Source organism: Melospiza melodia, unplaced genomic scaffold (genome assembly GCF_035770615.1).
Source record: "Melospiza melodia melodia isolate bMelMel2 unplaced genomic scaffold, bMelMel2.pri scaffold_44, whole genome shotgun sequence".
Lineage (NCBI taxonomy): Eukaryota > Metazoa > Chordata > Aves > Passeriformes > Passerellidae > Melospiza > Melospiza melodia.
Window position 1 is genome coordinate 6,170,711 of NW_026948761.1, and position 17,482 is coordinate 6,188,192.

Consider the following 17,482-nt stretch of genomic DNA (forward strand, 5'->3'; position numbering starts at 1 on the left):
TGTGGCCCAGCTCCATCCTCCTGCAGGGCTCAGGGCCTGTTCCGGGCCATGGCCAGCCCTGGCTGCCTCTCTGCTGGCCCCGGGGCCGGCAGAGCCTGGGGCAGGGCTGTCTGTGCAGCCCCACAGGTGCCAGGGGCTCTGCAGGAGCTGGCAGAGGCTGCCCAGCAGGGAGGCCATGGGGCACAGAGCTCCAAGGCTGCTGTGGGCACCACGGCACGGGGGCCATTCCCAGCCGCAATGCTCCTGGCCTGGGCTGGGCCTGCACAGGAGCTGGGCCACCATGTCTGGGCCAGCACAGGGCCACAAAGGGGCCACGCAGCCACTGCCGGGGCTGACAGCAAGGCCAGGCACACACAAGCAATTGCTGAGCATGGCCTGCGCTGGCCAGGCCTGACTGTGCCAAAGGTAGAGCTCAGCGGCCCTTGGGGACTGCAGGAACAGTCCAGAGCCCAAAGAGCCTCCATAGCTGTGCTGGAGACCAAGTCTGCAGCAGGGAAATGCAGGGCTGCTGTGGGATGGGGACGGCATTGAATTCTGGCACACACCTCAGCCCTCTGATGATCCTGGCACCATGCTGGGCCCTGTTTCAGACTGGAGCAGAGCAGATGCTGATGGGACAGAAGTCCTGCAGGGCTGTCAGGGACCTGCAGCTTGCAAGGTGCTCTGCTCTCCCTCAGGTGCTCTCTGAGAGTTCCAATCCTAGCTGGGAACATTAGGGCACAAGTGCCCTGTTCATGGGCACACAACTGATGCCTGCCTGAAGAGGGGCACAGGTGTTAATCCCTATTTATTTTATAATATGGAAGCACATTTTTATTATCTGCGTCATTTGAGTACTTTTAAGACATGACAAAGTTTTCCCACCAGGAACAGCAACTTCCTCGAAGTTTACTGATGTCAGGAAAAGAAATGCTGATCTTCCCTTCTACTTGCATCACCAATATTCTGTTTATCATCTCCCTTTGCCTTCAGATGTTTTCAGCTCTCCTGTTTAAATGGCCATATCTGAGTATATATCTTCACTAGACCAGCTGGATCTTTGTCCTTCCCACTGCTCCCAGGTTTCTTCCTCCAGGTGTTCGCTGGTCATTCGAGTGCCTTTCAACTGAGAGGACCTTGGCTATGCACAGGAGAGCTCTTCATCCCTTTTCTCTCTTTTCCTCCATCTGGGAATGTAGAGGTCCCCTGACTTCAGCCTGTGACTCGTGTGTGCAAAGAACAAATCTGGGCAGAATTGGGGCAGGCAGGGTTTGGGGAGACCTTGGGATCTTTTCTGGGCACAGAAGGTGTTTTCCATTGCTCTGAGACTGTCTGCTGTAGAATGTGGATTTAATATCCAGCAGAGGAATGACTGTTGCATTGATGGAGCTGTGCCTTCCCTTGGCTTTGTTGGCTGACAAGAAATAAACATCCTTCTGTGTCTCGGGCAGCTCCTTCTCCAAGGAAAGCAGGTGGGAGTTGGAGCCAAGGAGCTGAAAGCTGCAGGTGCAGCCTGGGCTGGAGGGAGCTCAGATTTGCACAAGGCTGCTCTGAGTGCCAGGGCTTGGATGGGGGAAATGGTGGGATGGGGGTAGGGAGAGAGTCTGATTGATTGTCAGCCATGAAGGGTCTTGATTTTCATCTCTATTCAAACTGCATGAGGAGGTACCTGGATTCAGTGTTGACTGGAAATTGCACATATAAATTTATGAACAGGGGAAAAATGGAACAAGACCTAAAATATCTTTTCTCACTGTCTTTTTAAATAGAATCTAATCAGTTTGAATACACTTTTGAAATCTGCCTGATTAACCACAAATTATTTGAACACCTAAATTATTCCCAGAGGCTTGGCTTGTTAAGGCTGAATGTTAATGAGCCCTGGGACACTGAATTCCTGCACTGAAGAGCTGAAGGCTGAACAAGCCTCTGCAGCAGGAAAATTCAGCAGCAGCCTCCAAGTTGCTGAGGATGTCAGCAGCCCCCACTGAGGCCATCCCTGCCCAGAGACTGTGGGGGAATGGGCAGACAAGGAGAGCGTCCCTGGGGCTGGGGCAGCACAACTCAGAGGCAGCAGCGGCTCCAGCTGGGAAATGGAGTGTGGAATGTGGCTGGGGAAGCCCTGCCTGGTCTGTGCCAAGCAGGACACACAAGCCCTGACTCCCATCCCCCAAAAAACTCTCTCAAGGAGACATTTAAAAGGAATTACAATTGTTTGTGTACTCTGAGTTGGATGTACTGGAGAAATACCAACAGGAGATTCTCAGGAGCTCAAAACAAAGTCATTTTTGGCATCTTTAGAAAGTCAGAGAAACCTTGGCAAAATGTTTAATATGACATTGTAGGGGTTTTGGTTTTTTAATTTAGGATTTTTCTAATTTTGACATTTTTTAATTAATATATTTATGAGGGTGGGTTTTAGTGTCAGTTAATAATTTATGAATTTATTTTGTTGAGAGATAGGATTAGGAGAACAGTAAAGTAAGTCTAAAATTTTAAAAGGGTATAAAGAAAATTTTATTAAAAGTAACTAAAAGAAAAAAAGTGGGAAGTATTAAAATAAACATTGTAGAGTCCTTTTCTTCCTTTACAACTTTTTCTTTTTACTGACAATGTAAAGAAACAAAACTTAAAATTTCTAGTTAGTTTGCTATTTCTAGAATAGTCTTTTTCCAGCTTGTTAAGGTTATGGAGATTTTTTTACAAGAGGAAAAAATAGATTTTTTTGTTGTTCTTATTTTTGTCATGGATAACCGTTGTCTGGGTAACTTTGTTATTGTGTAGTTGCTTTTATTGCTACAAGCTTTTTTACACCTTGTTGATGGGCCATGTAAACTTATGGGGTATTTTTTTAAAGATGAGTTCTTCAAAGGTAAAAGTTTTTATTATTTCCTTATTAAATTATATTTATCTCTGGGAATAGTGATCTTCTCTTGGGGGTACTGGATTACTTTTTTTTTCTGCCTGAACTTTTTATGAAATCATAGTTATTTTATCATTTGTTCATTTTAATATGGAGGTTTTTGTTTGATATTATTTGGAATAATTTTTTTAAGTTTAATGTGTTACAAAGAAAAGGAGTTTTTTTGATTATAGTTTATAAGAGGATTTTAGTTGTAAGACTAAGGTATTTTTTCTTCTTTTTGATTGGGTATTTAATTTGTTCTTTGCTGACTTTGATGGTGTAATGGTTTCTTTTAAATGTTTGTATTTTGTTTTTTTCTTTTACTTGAGAGAGGATTGAAGTTTTGAAAGGGTTTACACCTGATCTGCTGGTAACTTGCAGTGGAAGTTGTGGTTGGATTGTATTAGGACTGGTTTTCTGGCTGCTTTTTGTGGTTTTTTGTGTTTAAGTTTTTAGTTGTAGGGTTATTTTGTATGGGTTGTAGGTTGTAGGGGTTTTGGTGTTAGTTGTGTTGGCAGGAGGGGACTTGATGGTAAGATTTTAATGTTGTGTGGCTGGCTTTGTTCTGGTTGGGTTTTGTAGCCTCTTTTGTTTTCCTGTTTGGTAGTTGTTGGGGTTTGGTTTGGTTAGAATGGGGCCAATGGAGGGGAGCAGCCTGGGGAGGGGGGAAGGGGCTGAGCCCACAGCAGGGTTGCTTGGTTTGGTTTGGTTTGGTTTGGTTTGGTTTGGTTTGGTTTGCTTTGCTTTGCTTTGCTTTGCTTTGCTTTGCTTTGCTTTGCTTTGGTTGAGATGGGGGCCAGGGCCAGGGCTTGCTGCTTCTTTGTTGACTGGAAAAGAAAGAGGAGGTTCCTGGGATTTTTTGTCTTTAACATTTGTGTTTAACAGAGGCGTGTTCAGTATCTTCGTGGTTTAACAGATTGTCAGTTACACAAAAAGTTTTGTATTACTTTTTAAAATTCTTCTCCTGTCAAAATATGACAGATAATCAGTCAAAAAAAACCACTTCTGAAAGCATTGACTTGGCCCATTCAACTTCACAAACTCTAAGCCTGTTCAATTTTAAGTTTCTCAACATTTGCAGGAGCACAGAAACAGAAGAAGACACAAAAAGAGAGAAAGGCAAAAAAGATCCAGAGAAGCACATACACAGGTACCAGCTCCTGGATTCCAGCACTAAGATGGAAATTACAAGAGGAGGTTGGGCCAAGATGTGTGCTTGCCTTGTGGTCAGCCTTCAATACCCCTTGGTCTTCCTGGGCCCTTCCCCCAGGTGGGACTTGGGCTCATTTGGTCCCTCAGGAGCTGGGCTGGGGCTGCAGAGGTGGCTGTGGAGCATTGCCTGTGCTGTGCCAGGGACTGGCAGACACTGCTGGGCTGCAATAGAGGCTCTGGGGGGATTTGGGTTGCTGGGCAGGGCAAGGCTGGACCTGCCCCTTCCTCCCCCACACATGAAATGTTTTCAGCCAACAATCTCCTCCAGTCTATCAGAACAGGGAATGTTGGAGGTGAAATCCCAATTCTGGCCATGGGTGCCTAGAGGTGCAGGACAGTTCTTTTCCATAGGAAGGAAAGCACAGAGCCTAATGTTTGAAAAGCAGGTGAGAGACTGACTAGGCCAAGGCCAGCCAGACTTGTCAGGAATGGCAGATTTTGTCTGGGAGCAGTCTTTGGATTATGGGAATTTTGGAGGTGGAAGCCCAGTCTTGGCCATAGGCACCTGGAGAAGCAGGACAGTTCTTTTCCATGGGAAGGAAAGCATGGAGCCTTCCCCAGTGGTTTGAGGAGAGATGGGAAGTGACCCTTGTGAAACCACTGCAAGACAGACTTCTGGCAATATTCCTATCGGAACAATCACTGGATATAAGGAAATTAGGAGGTGAAATCCCAATTCTGGTCATGGGTGCTTGGAGGAGGAGAGATCATTTCCATAGGAAGGAAAACATGGAGCCCCAGTGTTTCAGCAGCAGAAGAGAAGAGACCCTCAACATGCTAAGGTCAGCTGGACCAGTCAGATGGTCCCTGGGAGGCCAAACCAGCCAGAGCTGTTCTGTGTTCCCTTGCTTTTATGGGGCCCCACAGTGCCATAATGGTGACTTGTTTCCAAGGGGTCCAGCAGTGTCACAATAGTCCCTAGGTTTCATAAGGCCCTGCAGTATCACAATGGTCTCCATGATTCCATGAGTCCCCTCAGTGTCACAATGGCTCCCTGGTTCCATGAGGGTGTGAAGTGTCTTAATGGTCTCCCCATGGTTTCATGAGGCCCTGCAATGTCATAATGGACCTTTGGCTCCATGGAGTCTTGCAGTGTCACAATGGCCCCTTGGTCCCATGACACCCCAAAGTGTCACAATGGTCTCCATGGTGCCATGAGGCCCCACAGTGTCACAATGGACCCTTGGTTTGATGGGGCCACACCGTGTCACAATGATCTCTACACTCCATGGAGCCACACAGTGTCAGTACAGTCCCCTTGGTTCCATGAGGCCCAGCAATGTCACAGTGCACTCCATGATTCCATGAGGCCCTACAGTGTCACAATGGTCCCTTGGTCTCACAGGGCCCCAGTGTCACAATGCTCCCTTGGTTCCATGGGCCCTGTGCTGCTGCATTCCCCCCTCCCCTTCTCAGGCCGCCCTGCCAGCTGAGAAATGCTCCTTGGGCCTCGGCCTTGGCCAGCAGCCCCTGGGCTCAGCTCCTCTGCAGCTCATCACAAACACTGTCTGCTCCAGGCACTGCTGCTGCCCAACCAGCTCCTGCTTTCTGTAGGAACAGCTCTGGGAACTGTTTTGGTTCCCTCAGTGGCACAACATCCCTGTTCTCACAATGCCAAAGAAAGCTGTTGATGCCAAGTGCGGCCAGGATGAACCATTGCTGGGACTGAAGCCCCTCTCCTGGGGCCCTGCAAACAGTGCTCCAAAAGAAGCCCTTGGAGCTCTCCTGGGCCAGTGACTCCCTCTGAGTGGGGCCTCTCCCAGCCGGGAACTCTCCCGTTTGCTGCACTCAGGGATCCTGAACAACGACGGAGCCTGGGCCGATCCCACCACTCCTCCAGGCTCAACCCTTCACCCTCTGGGGAGATGCCAAAGGATCCACAGGGAGCATTCCCTGCCGTCAGGGGAATTGCTCACAGCTTCCTTGCACTGACTCTTTGTGTCTGTGTGCACACAGGAGTGCCTGTGCTGGGGAAATGTAGCAGAAATGCTGCTCTCTGCGGGGTTGGAGTGCCTTGGATAGCTGAGTCAGTCAGATATCCAGATATCAGTAAGTAAGGTTAAGTCACAAGTTCTAAGCTAAATTAAATGCTGCTAAGAGTTGTTCTTTTGCTAAATTGTTACATTTATTTAAGTTATTGGTTAAGTTAAATATTGTTAAGTGTTATTCCTCTGTTAAATTGCTAAGACATAGGTTATAAGTAATGTTAAAAAGTGTTAAGTGCTGTTGTTTTGCTAAACTTTGATGTTTAAGGTATTGGTCACATTTAAGGTGTAATTTAAGTCCTGTTAAGTGTGAGGCCTGTTAAGCCTTTAGGCCATATTCCTTTTATCCTTACCCTCACTTGTGTCACACACACACACAGGGACATTTCTCAGTTAATTTCTGGGTTGATTCCCTGGATTCTGTTTGGTTTTGTTGTTGCTTTGTTTCCTTGGTGTGCCTGAAGTGTCCAGTCAGGAGCAGAGGGACTCTTGCCAAGGAACTTTGTGCTGCTGTCCCTTAATATTAAATCTGGTTTTTTTGATCCCTTGCCAGGGATTTTTTCAGCGCTCTCAAGCCCTCGTTCGTAGCAGGGTGAAGGAGCCCTGGCCCGGGCTCTGGCCCTGGGGAACATGGGGACGCTGCCGGGGGGTCCCTATCCCCTGTCCCACCCCCAGGGCCCCAGTCCCCCGTCCCCGTGTCAGGCTCTGGGGTCGATCTTGTGGAACATCCTCTGGGGGAGGCTGCGGGGCTGGGGGCGGGGGGACCCGGGGGACCCTGCTGTGCATGAGCAGCGTTGGACTGCTCTGGAGGGAGCTGTGAGGGGAGCCGGGGATGAGTGACCTCCCCAGTGACCTCACACAGCCCCTGTGATGTCACACACCCACCTGTGATGTCACACTGCCCCTGTGATGTTACACAGCTGCCTCTGTGATGTCACATGGCCCCTGGGATGTCACACTGCCCCTGGGATGTCACAGGGCCAACTCTATGTCACCCTGTGATTTCATACAGCAATGCTGTGACATCACAGAAGACTGATATTGCAAAGTCACCCTGTGATGTCACAATCTGTTCTGTGATGTCATAGCCTCCTCTATGATGTTACACAGCCACCAGGTGATGTCACAACCCACTCTCTGATGCCTTAGAGCCACCCTCTATGATGGCACACTCTGCTCTATGGCCTCACACCCTGCTCTGTGATGTCACCACCACCTCTGTGATGTCACAGAACCCTCAAGAACCCACAAGAACTCAGTTCCATTGAAACACTGAAGTTTCTTGTACTTTGAAGAGATCTCTGTCAGGGACACGACTGAGGAAGTGTCCTCAGGCCCCAGGCAGAGCAGAGAACTGGAGGCAGTGATGACAGGTGGGGACAAAGAGAAGCCAAGTCTTGGTGCCCTGGGCCACAGCAGCAGGGTCTGTGCCGCCAAGGGCTGTGAGGAGACACCTTGTCCTGAGGCCTGGGGCACAGCCCCAGCCAGGCTGGAAACTGTCAGCCCCTTGTCCTGCCCTCAGCATCCCCCCCCTAGCCCACATCCCAGGGGCCTCAATTAATGCTTTGAGACACTCAATGTGTTGAAAGTACTTTGGATTTTCCTTCCCACACTGAGTGTCTGAGAGGTTTCTGTGCCATCCTGGCCACCAATTCTCTCCTCCAAGGAGTCCATGAGGAGCCTGTGTTGGAGAGGGACCTCAGTGGGAGCCATGAATGCCTGGAGACACTTGGGGTGTTTCCTCTGCCTTTGACTCCTGGCAAGGTTTGTGCAATCTCCTCCCAGGCCGTGATGTTCAAGGGCTCACTCCAAATGCACAGTGAGGCTCATGAGGATCAAGCAAGTCCTGAAAAACCCTGGCTCTGCCTTGATTTCCCTCTGCTCCAGTGTAGTTGATTAGGAGCTTTTCCTTTTAGAGTTATGGGGAAATAGTTCAAAGAGCTTCCAGGAAATATGTTGTCCTATTTTAAAGGGTGTCTTTTATTGCTGTTCTTATTACACAAGAGATGATTGCAGCATTCAGTGACTGATATTGTTGCAGGGACTCTCCTAAGGAGGTCTGGCCTGCTCAGAGAAGCGGTGCCTTGAGCTCTGAGCCAGTCTGGACAACCTTGCTCCACATTCCTCAAGCCCATCGTGTCTGTCCTCACTCCCCTGGGACCTGCTTTGCTTGAAGAACTGGCTGCACACAGCCAAAGAGGGATTTTCCTTCTTTGATTTTTGAAGCAATCTAAAACTCCTGAGTTTCCCCACTGCAAACAGACATCATCCTTAAGTGTGTGCCAAGCCCAAGGTGCCACCCAGAACACTGCAGACCTGTCCCGGGCCAACTGTGAGGGTGCATCATCATCCCAACATGCAGTGGTGCCATTGCAAGGGACTGTTGCCATGGACACTGCCAATGCCGTATCTGGGTGCCATGGCAACCCCCATCAGTTCAGGTTTCTTTGGAAACCAGCCCAAGGAGCCATTTCTGCAGCCAGGTTCCATGGCCACTTGCCTGCAGAGCTGTTGCTGCCCTCGACTGCCATGGCAACCCTCAGGACAAAGCAGTGCCTGGGCTGTTCCAGGTACAATTGCAGTGACACTCGTTGGTGCCACCAGGTGCCATGGCAACGGCCATGGGGACCCGGTCCTTGGTTTGGTGCCATGGCAACCAATGCCCGGAGTTGTTGTGGTGGCTGGTGGCCATGGAAAGCTGCCCTGGCCCTTGCTCAGGGCTGGTGTCAGTGCCTAGAGCCAGAGGGGATCCCTTGCTGGGGGCTGTGCCATGGCCACCTGCCCTGTGCCGCACTGGCCGCTCTGGCACCAGGAACCAGCAGCCACCGGCACTGCCAGGGCCAAAGGCCAGGTCAGCCAGACAGAAAGGGGCAGGGCTGGGCACTGTTTCCATGGCAACCGGCACTGGGGGGACACCTGGGTCACCTGGCCTGGCAGTTGCCATGGAAACCCCCGGCAGGGACTGAGGGCACAGCCCCTGGCACTGAGACACTGCTGGGCCAGGTGCTGACCACAGCGCTGAGCACGCAGAGATGGTTTTGTTCTTGCTGAGCTGCAGCACAGCCAAGGCCTGTCCTGCCCCTCGTCCAGCCACGCTGGGGAGGGGCTGGGGCTGTGGGGGAGCTGGGCAGGGGACACAGCCAGGACAGGGGACCCCAACTGAGCCCGGCCATAGCCCAGAGCAGAGCACATCATGCACAGGGTATGAAGGGGGGAACAAGGAGGAAGGGGGGAATTTTGGAGTGAGGGCTTTTGCCTTCCCAGGGAACACTTAGGCAAGAGGGGGCCCTGTTTCACCAGTGGGCAGGGTCACTACCAAAGACACAGACACCAACTTAAGGCATTGTGTCATTTATATCATGCACAGCTGCAGAGATTTACAAAAGGACAAGCTCAGCAAAGCACATCATCATTAGCAAAGAATTACAAAAGAAGCTCAGCAATCCATCATAACTCATTATTACATTTTGATGACCAATCCCTTGGTCAAACACTAGAGGTGTTTGTGGCAGACAAAGATTCTGGCTGACTATCAAGGTACACCTTACAGACATCAGTAGTACTTTAGTGACACCATTCTTCATTCGTTTTTCTCAATGTAGTTCCAATTAGGAACAAGAATCCTGTTGTCCATGGAGCTGGCACCTTTTTAATTCCGGAATAATGCCTCCAGGCTCTTTGCTGTTCAGCTTTCCCATGCTGTCTGTGGCTAACAAGGCTTGGGGGGCCCTTTCCCCTCTGGCTGGAAGGGGCCAGGTCCCAGTCCCTGAGGGGCACCCAGGCTCCTGGATGGAATTCCTGTGCAAGTCCCCCAGTGTCACAGCAGCCTTCCCATGGAGCCCCGTGGATCAGAGCATGTTCCAAAGGGGCCCTTGGGGCAAACAGGGAGATCTGGTCTGGCAGGATGTGTAAAACAATCTCCTGGCTGATCTACTTGTTCTCACACAGAATCCTTGGCTGCAGGGACACATTCCCATTGTTCCTGCCCAGGGTTCAGGACTCAGAGTTGTCTTTCCTAGGAGCTGCTCCTTCAGCTGCCTCGGGAGGGCCATTTGGCCTCCGGACCCACACTCTGGCTCCATTATTAGGGCTGCTGCATCTAAACCCTTTTGTCTCCACAAATGTTGGTGACTGGAGCTGGATCTCATTTTTTCACAATCGTTCTCAAAATTCCAATATCAATAATTGTGCTACCCTGTCATGGGGTTGAATAATCCAATCTTGTTCATTATTGTTTGACAGAATTACTGTAATTTCTCCTGGATATTCTGCATCGATTCCTCCTGCCATGACAGGAACACTTTGCAAGGCCAAGCTGCAAGGGAGCAGTTACCAAAGCAAAGTGTCCTGGAGGAATCTGAATTCCAGTTTCAGAACTGATAGCTCTCATTTGCTTTGAATTTATCCTAATGAATTCCAATGCATGAAGGCCCAGCCCTGCAGCCTCTGGGCTGGCCCTGCCAGGGGCCATCACAGCTAGAACAATTTCCCAGGCAGCCAAAGTCTCACTGCCCATGGTTGGATTTGCAAATTGGGGGCAGCTGTGCACAGCCAGGGGGTTTCCATTTCCCCAGTGGGCCATTGTGAAGGGCATGGAGCACATCTGGGAGATGGGCTCTCCATGGGCAAAGGTTCCCATCTCCTCATTTTACCAACTGTTCTTTTAACAACCCCTTCACCCACACAGCCAATCCTGCAGCTTGTGGATAGTGTGGTACATGAAAAACCCTGCAGGCAAAATCACTGTATTTTTCACAGGAACAGACAAAGCACTCTGCATCACAGTATCAGCACATCCTGTAAAAATCGCCAATTTCATCTCTTTCTCCTTTTTCATTGTATACAATCTCACAAAGTTGACCACTGACATTAGGGTCCTGGCCAATCCTGTTCTGTAGGGTATTTAGTGTTACATCCCTGAGCAGCCAAAGATACCAAATTAGTATTGTCAGCATATCACATTATTATTGTCAATATTTCACATTATTCTTATTTTACATGTACATATTGATATAGAAATGTAGATATAGATATGTAGATATAGAAATAGACATATATAAAAATCTATAAATATAAACATGAAGGTCTTATTATCCTATAAATACGTATATACTTATTTATTATATTGATATTTCACTTGCACAAGTGCATCTGAGCTCAAGATTAAAACCTTCTTCTGTTGCTCCATGTGGGAGCATTCCAACAATAATTGCTCCTCCTGAAGGTGCTGTTTCCTATGTGCTCTCAGCAAATCCAGCTTTGTCTGCCCAAACTCACAAGGTCTTTTCCTTTTCCATATGCAATTTTTGGATGCATTTGAAGACATCCAGGGGTGCAGCTTCTTTTACCCGATTGCCCCACTGCTCCCATGGGGCTCCGACCTCAGCTCACTCCAGAGCCAGGGAACTCCAGGGAAGGGCTTCCCAGCTGGGAATTTCTGATGGCACTGATTCCTCACATTTACATTGAACAAGTGAAATTTTGTTGGCATCTGGCCAGACTGTGCCAGTTTTGTTTTGCCAGTGGGCAGGGTCAGCACCAAAGACACAGACACCAGCTGAATGAATCAGTGTCATTTCCTGCAGTTCAGAGCAGCAAAGAATCACAAAAGGAGCAGCTCAGCAATGCACCCAACCATCCCCACCAAAGATTGCCTGCAGTGATTAAGAAAGATCCAGCAGCATTTACCCTCAGCCTTTACCATCCCCACCAAAGATTGCCTGCAGTGATTAAGAAAGATCCAGCAGCATTTACCCTCAGCCTTTACCATCCCCCAGACCCACACAGCAGCTGGGGAAGCTGTCACAGCCAAGGGCTGCAGAGCCACTCCTGGGCACTCGGAATTCCTGCAGGTGCCTCCAGCCCCAGGTGAGGCTCCAACCCCGCTGAGTGAGGGCCCAGCTCTGACAGTGCTGAATGAACAAACTGACAGCACTGCTAGTGTGGCAACATCTGCTTTCATCCTCCCCTTGGGTCCCTCCCAAAGCCTGGCCAGGGCCCCAGGAGGAACCAAGGGAGGTGACTTTGACCATTCAGCCCCAAACAGGGCCAGATGTCAGATTTCATGGCCTTGTCTGGCTTCTAAATACACAAAGGTCAATACATGTCCCACTAATGAGTGGCTACATCTATTACAGGGCCTAATAACCATGCATATTTCATCAGGGAGCAGATACAAAGATAACGTTTGCTTGGAAGGTTCATCCAGAGGCCACCTTTGGCTCAGGGCCTGCTGTCCAGGCCTCACTCAGGGCTGGTGTCCAGGCCTTGGCACTTCAGGGATGTGGTTTAGTGCTGGGCTTGGCACTGCTGGGTGAGCGGCTGCACTGGCTGAGCTCAGAGGGCTTTTCCAACGGAAAGGATTTTGTAATTCCATGATTCTATCAACTGCATTCAGCTGGGGCTATTTTAGCAGCATTCCTTTGCTCCAAAAGTTCCCTCTTGCCCAGCTCCTGTGGCCTGAGGCTTCAGCTCCTTCAGCTCCGGGTGCTGAGCTGCTCATGCTGAACGAGATGACTTGGAGAGAAGAACACAGTCCATGCAATTCCTTCTGGGACACGGAGAGGGGAGGCTGTGCAAACAGGAGCATTGTTTGCTGTGGCCTCCTCTCTGCCCTTCACGCCTTTCAGCGCTTTGAACCAGCCAAGAGCTTTCTCCAAGAGTGCAATGGAGCAGCTGCTCCTGCTCCCAGGCCTGGCTCTCTCCAGTCTCTGCCCTTGCCTGGTTCTGTCCCGCTTGCTGTGCCCTCCGTTCCCCCAGGGCTCGCCGGCTGCTGCCCAGGACTGTGGCACTGGCACAGATCCAGTGCTCCAGAGCCTCCTTTCTGTGCCCTTGCAGCTGCCTGGGCACAGCAGCCTTTTCCATCTGGAAGCTCCCCATGCACAGGGAGTTCCCAGCTCCGTTCCTTGCACAGCCTCCAGGAGCCCAGGGCTGCCATCTCCAGTCCCTGCTGCCACTGGGGGCTCCCAGGTGCCTCAGGCTGCTGTGACACTGCTGCACACGGGAGGGAAGAGGGGCAGGGGCTGTGCTCAAAGTCAGCTCCATCTGCTGCTGCTGCTGCTGTGGGGTCATTTGTGCAGCCCTGGCCCAGAGTCAGGGATCAGATCCTGCCAGTCTCTTCCAGCCCTGGCTGCTCAGAGTTTGGGCCTTGGAGCCTCAGGTGGCCAAAGGCAGCTGCTGCTGGTCCCTCTGTGTGCCCGTGTTCAGCAGCGCTGCTCCATCAGTCTGTGCCCAGCAACGGGGAAAAGCCTCAGCCCTGCAGGGCCAGGAGCTGCCGGGCTCTGCCTGAGCAGCTCAGCCAGCAGGAAGGGAGCTGCTCCACACGGGAACCAGGAGCAAACGACACTCCTTTTATAGGACATGTTTTCTACTGAAAGGAAAAAGTAATCAAAAACTATATAAAATGTGAAAGATAAAAACAAAACCCAAGTGTGCAGTGAAAAATCTTCTCTAACTTTGAATTAAGAGGCAACTGATCTTTTGAAAGAAAACTCAGTTATTTACTTTGTAAATGTGCTGATGGCATGGATCCATCGTACTGACTTCAGCAGTCTTTTCAAAAAGTTTTTGGGGATTGTTTCCAATATTGTTATTTTAAATTGTGGTTGAGGCAAGGCTATGTGCCCTTCCAGCTCCAAGCAGGACTGGGAATGGAAACTCTGTCAAAGCCCAAATCCTTTAGAAGATGACCTTCCTTCTCAGCCTGGGAATGGGCTGCACATTCCCTTTGAAATTGTCAGGGATCTCTTAGAGTCACAAAGTCCGACTGACAGCTTTTTGCTCTGGTGTGGAAGTGCAGAAGGGTAATTCTCCATCCACCAGCTCCAGACTGCACTGCCTCAGGAGCACGGCCCACTCGCCAGCTTTGGCCCACTCATGGCACTTTTAGAGGAGGAAGAAAGTGCAATTGCACAATTCCAGCCAATCAAGAAGGAAGAGTGGGACAGACAAAACACCCTGTGCAGATCCAGGCATTCAGCTGGGACTGTGGAGATGTTGGGTCCTTGCCAGTTGGATGTGTGTCCCCAGCTGCAATCTCTGGGCCTGCAGCAGAGTCTCACTCACCTGCCAAAGCAGAAAGCTCAGGCACTGTGCTCGCAAGGGGCTCGTCTGTTGCAGAGCTGTCAGAGCAATGTGAGGGCAGAGCCAGCCCAGCTGGGCCCAGGGCTGAGCCCAGCAGAGCCCTGGCAGAGCCCAGAGCAGCCTCAGCACCCGCAGAGCCTGGCTGCAAGGAGAGAAAGCAGAAACCGCCCGTCAGCTGAGGGCTCCTGTGCCCTTGTGCCAAGGCCTGCGGTGCCCAGGCCATGCTGACTGTGCCCAGAGCTGTGCCCAGAGCTGCCCATCCCTGCTGCCTTTGGCAGCAGAGCAGGAGGGCAGGACATGTGCCCAGCCTGCAGCCAGCCACGGCACATCCAGCCCTCAGCAGCTGCCCAGAGTCAAAAACCAGCTGGTCAGCTGACTGAAGAATTAATTGCATCTGCCCCAGCTAAGGCGGAACCTTTGGTGCCCAGCTGTGCCATGCCCAGATCTGGGAGCAACCCCCTGCCTGTGGACTCACCTGCAAATTGGACCTGGAGCCTGGCTTTGAAGAAGGTGCCAGAATCCAAGTCCATCATCTTCAGCTGGCCAGGCCAAGGAAGAGATTGTCATCCTTGAGGTTGTCCTTGGTGTCTCCAGCACCAGCCCCACTTGGAACAGCTTCTCCAGGGGCTCCTTCTCCTTCCCTGGGGTCAGACCAGGCTTTCAGGGCTCTGACCAGGGCCCCAGCCATCCATGAACCATACAAACAAAACCGTGGGGATGGTGGCCACCAGTGCTTGTCACACTGGGTCTCCAGCTCAGCTCCAGCCCAAGAGCTGCATGTTCCCTTCTGCTGACCCCTGCTCAGAGCTACAGGCAGGACAAAACCAGCCTGGTTTGCTTTGCCACTGATTGCCAAGAGATGCGTGGTGCTGGTACCTGCCAGGCCCCTGGATCCAACTGTGCACGTTGATTTCTTCAGTCTTCTAGGGCAGGGAAACACCCTTCAGCCAAGGATGACAGAAAAGCTCTTCTAAGGATGGCCTGTCCGAGGGTTGCATGGACAAACACCTCTTAATAACATCTTGGCACTCTGGGGAGAGAAACCAGAAATCACCAGTCAGTTGGAGAAGTTGCCCTCCTGTTCCCATGCCCAGGTCATGCTGGGTGTGACCAGAGCTGGGCCTAAACTTCCCCATGGATGCTCTGTTTGAAGGACAGCAGGAGAGCAGGACATGTGCCTGCTCAGCAGCTGCCAGAGTGGTTTGCCCATGAGCCTGCTGCTGTCTCCCAGCACTGGCATTGCCCCCGTGCCCAGAGATGAGGATCCACCTTGAGAGAGCCATCGTGGGAACAAGATCCGCCCCCGGATGATCTCCTGGCCCCTCCTGAACGGGTGCTTCCCCATGACCAGGTGGCACAGCAGGAGGCCCAGGGACCAGATCGTGGCTGCCTCGCCGTGGTAGCGTTGGTGCTGGATCCACTCTGGTGGGCTGTAGGACAGGGTTCCTGTGGAACACAGACACAGCTCAGCAGGGGGATGCTGCTGCTCCCAGAGCCCGGCCCCAGCATCCCTGGGCATGTGGGGGCTGCCCCAGAGGCACACGGGGTGAGTGCTGCCCTCTCGCCAGCACCTGGGACTTGTGCACAAACTCGCGGCTGGAAAAGAAGCCACTGGTGCTGGAAGAGGGCAGCAGAATCCCTGGGAAAGCCCAACCATGACACACAAACGAAAAACCCACCCAGTAGTGGAGAAAACCCACTCTCCTCCCCACCTGCACGGCCCCCAAAAATGTTAATAGGCCAAGGCGGACAAGGAGAGCGGAGCAGTCCAGCCCTTCCTCGCCTGCACACCAAACCATCTGGGGCACGCGGTCAGGCCTCCCTCTCTGCTGCCCCCATGGGGGTTTGTGTTGGGCTGGCTGCCCCAGCTCCAGCCCCAGCCCAGGGCACAGTGGGTGCTGAAGGCTGTCAGCAGGGCTGGGAGCTGGCCGCCCTCACACCCCACCCAAATCAACTCGGCTCTAGCATCAATCCCATCCCGGCTGCAATAGGGGGAAGCCCCAGTGCTGCACCCAGGCTGGGCCACGAGATGCCCAGGAGCATCCCCTGCGAGGGCTCACCTGCAAATTGGGTGTAGGCTGTGTCTTGGAGGAAGGCGCCACAGCCAAAGTCAATCAGTTTCAGCTGCCCGCTGGCCAGGTCGACCAGGACATTTTCGGGCTTGATGTCCCGGTGCAGGACCCCGCAGCTGGTGCAGTGCCGCACGGCCTCCAGCACCTGGCGGAACAGCCCCCGCGCCTCCTCCTCCGGCAGGAACCCCCGCTCCGCCAGGAAACCCGAGAGCTCCTGGCACCGCTCCGGACGCTCCAGCACCAGCAGGAAGCTGTCGGGGAGCTCAAGCCACTCCAGGAGCTGAATGACACCGCCACAGCCACAGGACACCTTGGCCAGCAGCACGATCTCCAGGGGTGCGCTGGTGCCGTCGGGCTGCGGGAGGAGCACGACGCCGTCAGTGGGGCCGAGGCCGTGCCAGGGCTCTGGGAGCCCTCAGCCAGCCCGGGATGCTCTGCATGCCCCGCTCAGCCCACGCCCGCTCTCCCCGCAGGGCTCACGGCGGCTCCCACCGTGCCGGGCCCCGGCTCCTCGCCGCCCGGCACGGCCCGGCTGCTGCCGCTGGCCCCGCTCACTCACCAGCTCGCCCCAGTGCCGGATGCGATCCCTCGGCACGCGTTTGATGGCCACCTGCGAGCGAGGGAGAGCAGCGGGCTGAGCTCGCCGCCCGTTCTACCGTGCCCCGACCTTCTCCTCCTCCTCCCTCCTCCTCCGCCCCCTCCGCCTGCGCCTGCCACCGGCCCCGCCGCTCACCGGGGCGCCGTCCGAGAGCCGCGTGGCTGCGAAGACGCTGCCGAAGCCGCCGCGCCCCAGCAGCGATCCCAGCCGGTACCGCTCCTGCAGGGCCTCCTGCGCTTCCCCTGCGGGCGGGACGCGGCTGTCAGCGCTCGGCCCGGGGCCAGCAACGACCCCCGAGCGCCCCTCACCCGCCCTGGGCCCGGCATCCCCACCCGCCCCGGGCCCCGGCGGCTTGGGGCCGGAGGCCGCGCTGCCGAGCGGCGGAGCTCGGTCCGGGGAAGCCGCAGCGGAAGCGGCGGGAGCGGCCGCGACGCGTGTGTCCTCCGCAGGCCCCGGGAGGAGCCGGGGCCGGGGTCGGGACTGGAGCCTGCGTCGGGTCCGGGGCCGGGGCCGGGCTCGGGCCAGGCGGAGCCGAAGGGCGGCGATGCCGCCCCCACACCAGGCACTGATGCCCGCCCAGCAGCGCCACCGCCAGTACGGCCAGAGCCAGGCGGAGGCGAGACCGCGGTGAGACGGCCGGGGCCGGGCT

General features: G+C 53.1%; 1 protein-coding gene across 1 annotated transcript; it reads right to left on the reverse strand.

Moving 5' to 3' along the window:
- Positions 1-15,086: 15,086 nt before the first annotated feature.
- Positions 15,087-17,130, reverse strand: LOC134434594 (serine/threonine-protein kinase pim-1-like; the record flags this gene model as incomplete). The annotated part of the gene is made up of 5 exons (XM_063183249.1): positions 15,087-15,193; positions 15,433-15,609; positions 16,224-16,590; positions 16,795-16,845; positions 16,969-17,130. Coding segments are annotated over 5 exons (864 nt in total), but the record flags the coding sequence as incomplete, so codon positions are not given.
- Positions 17,131-17,482: the final 352 nt, after the last annotated feature.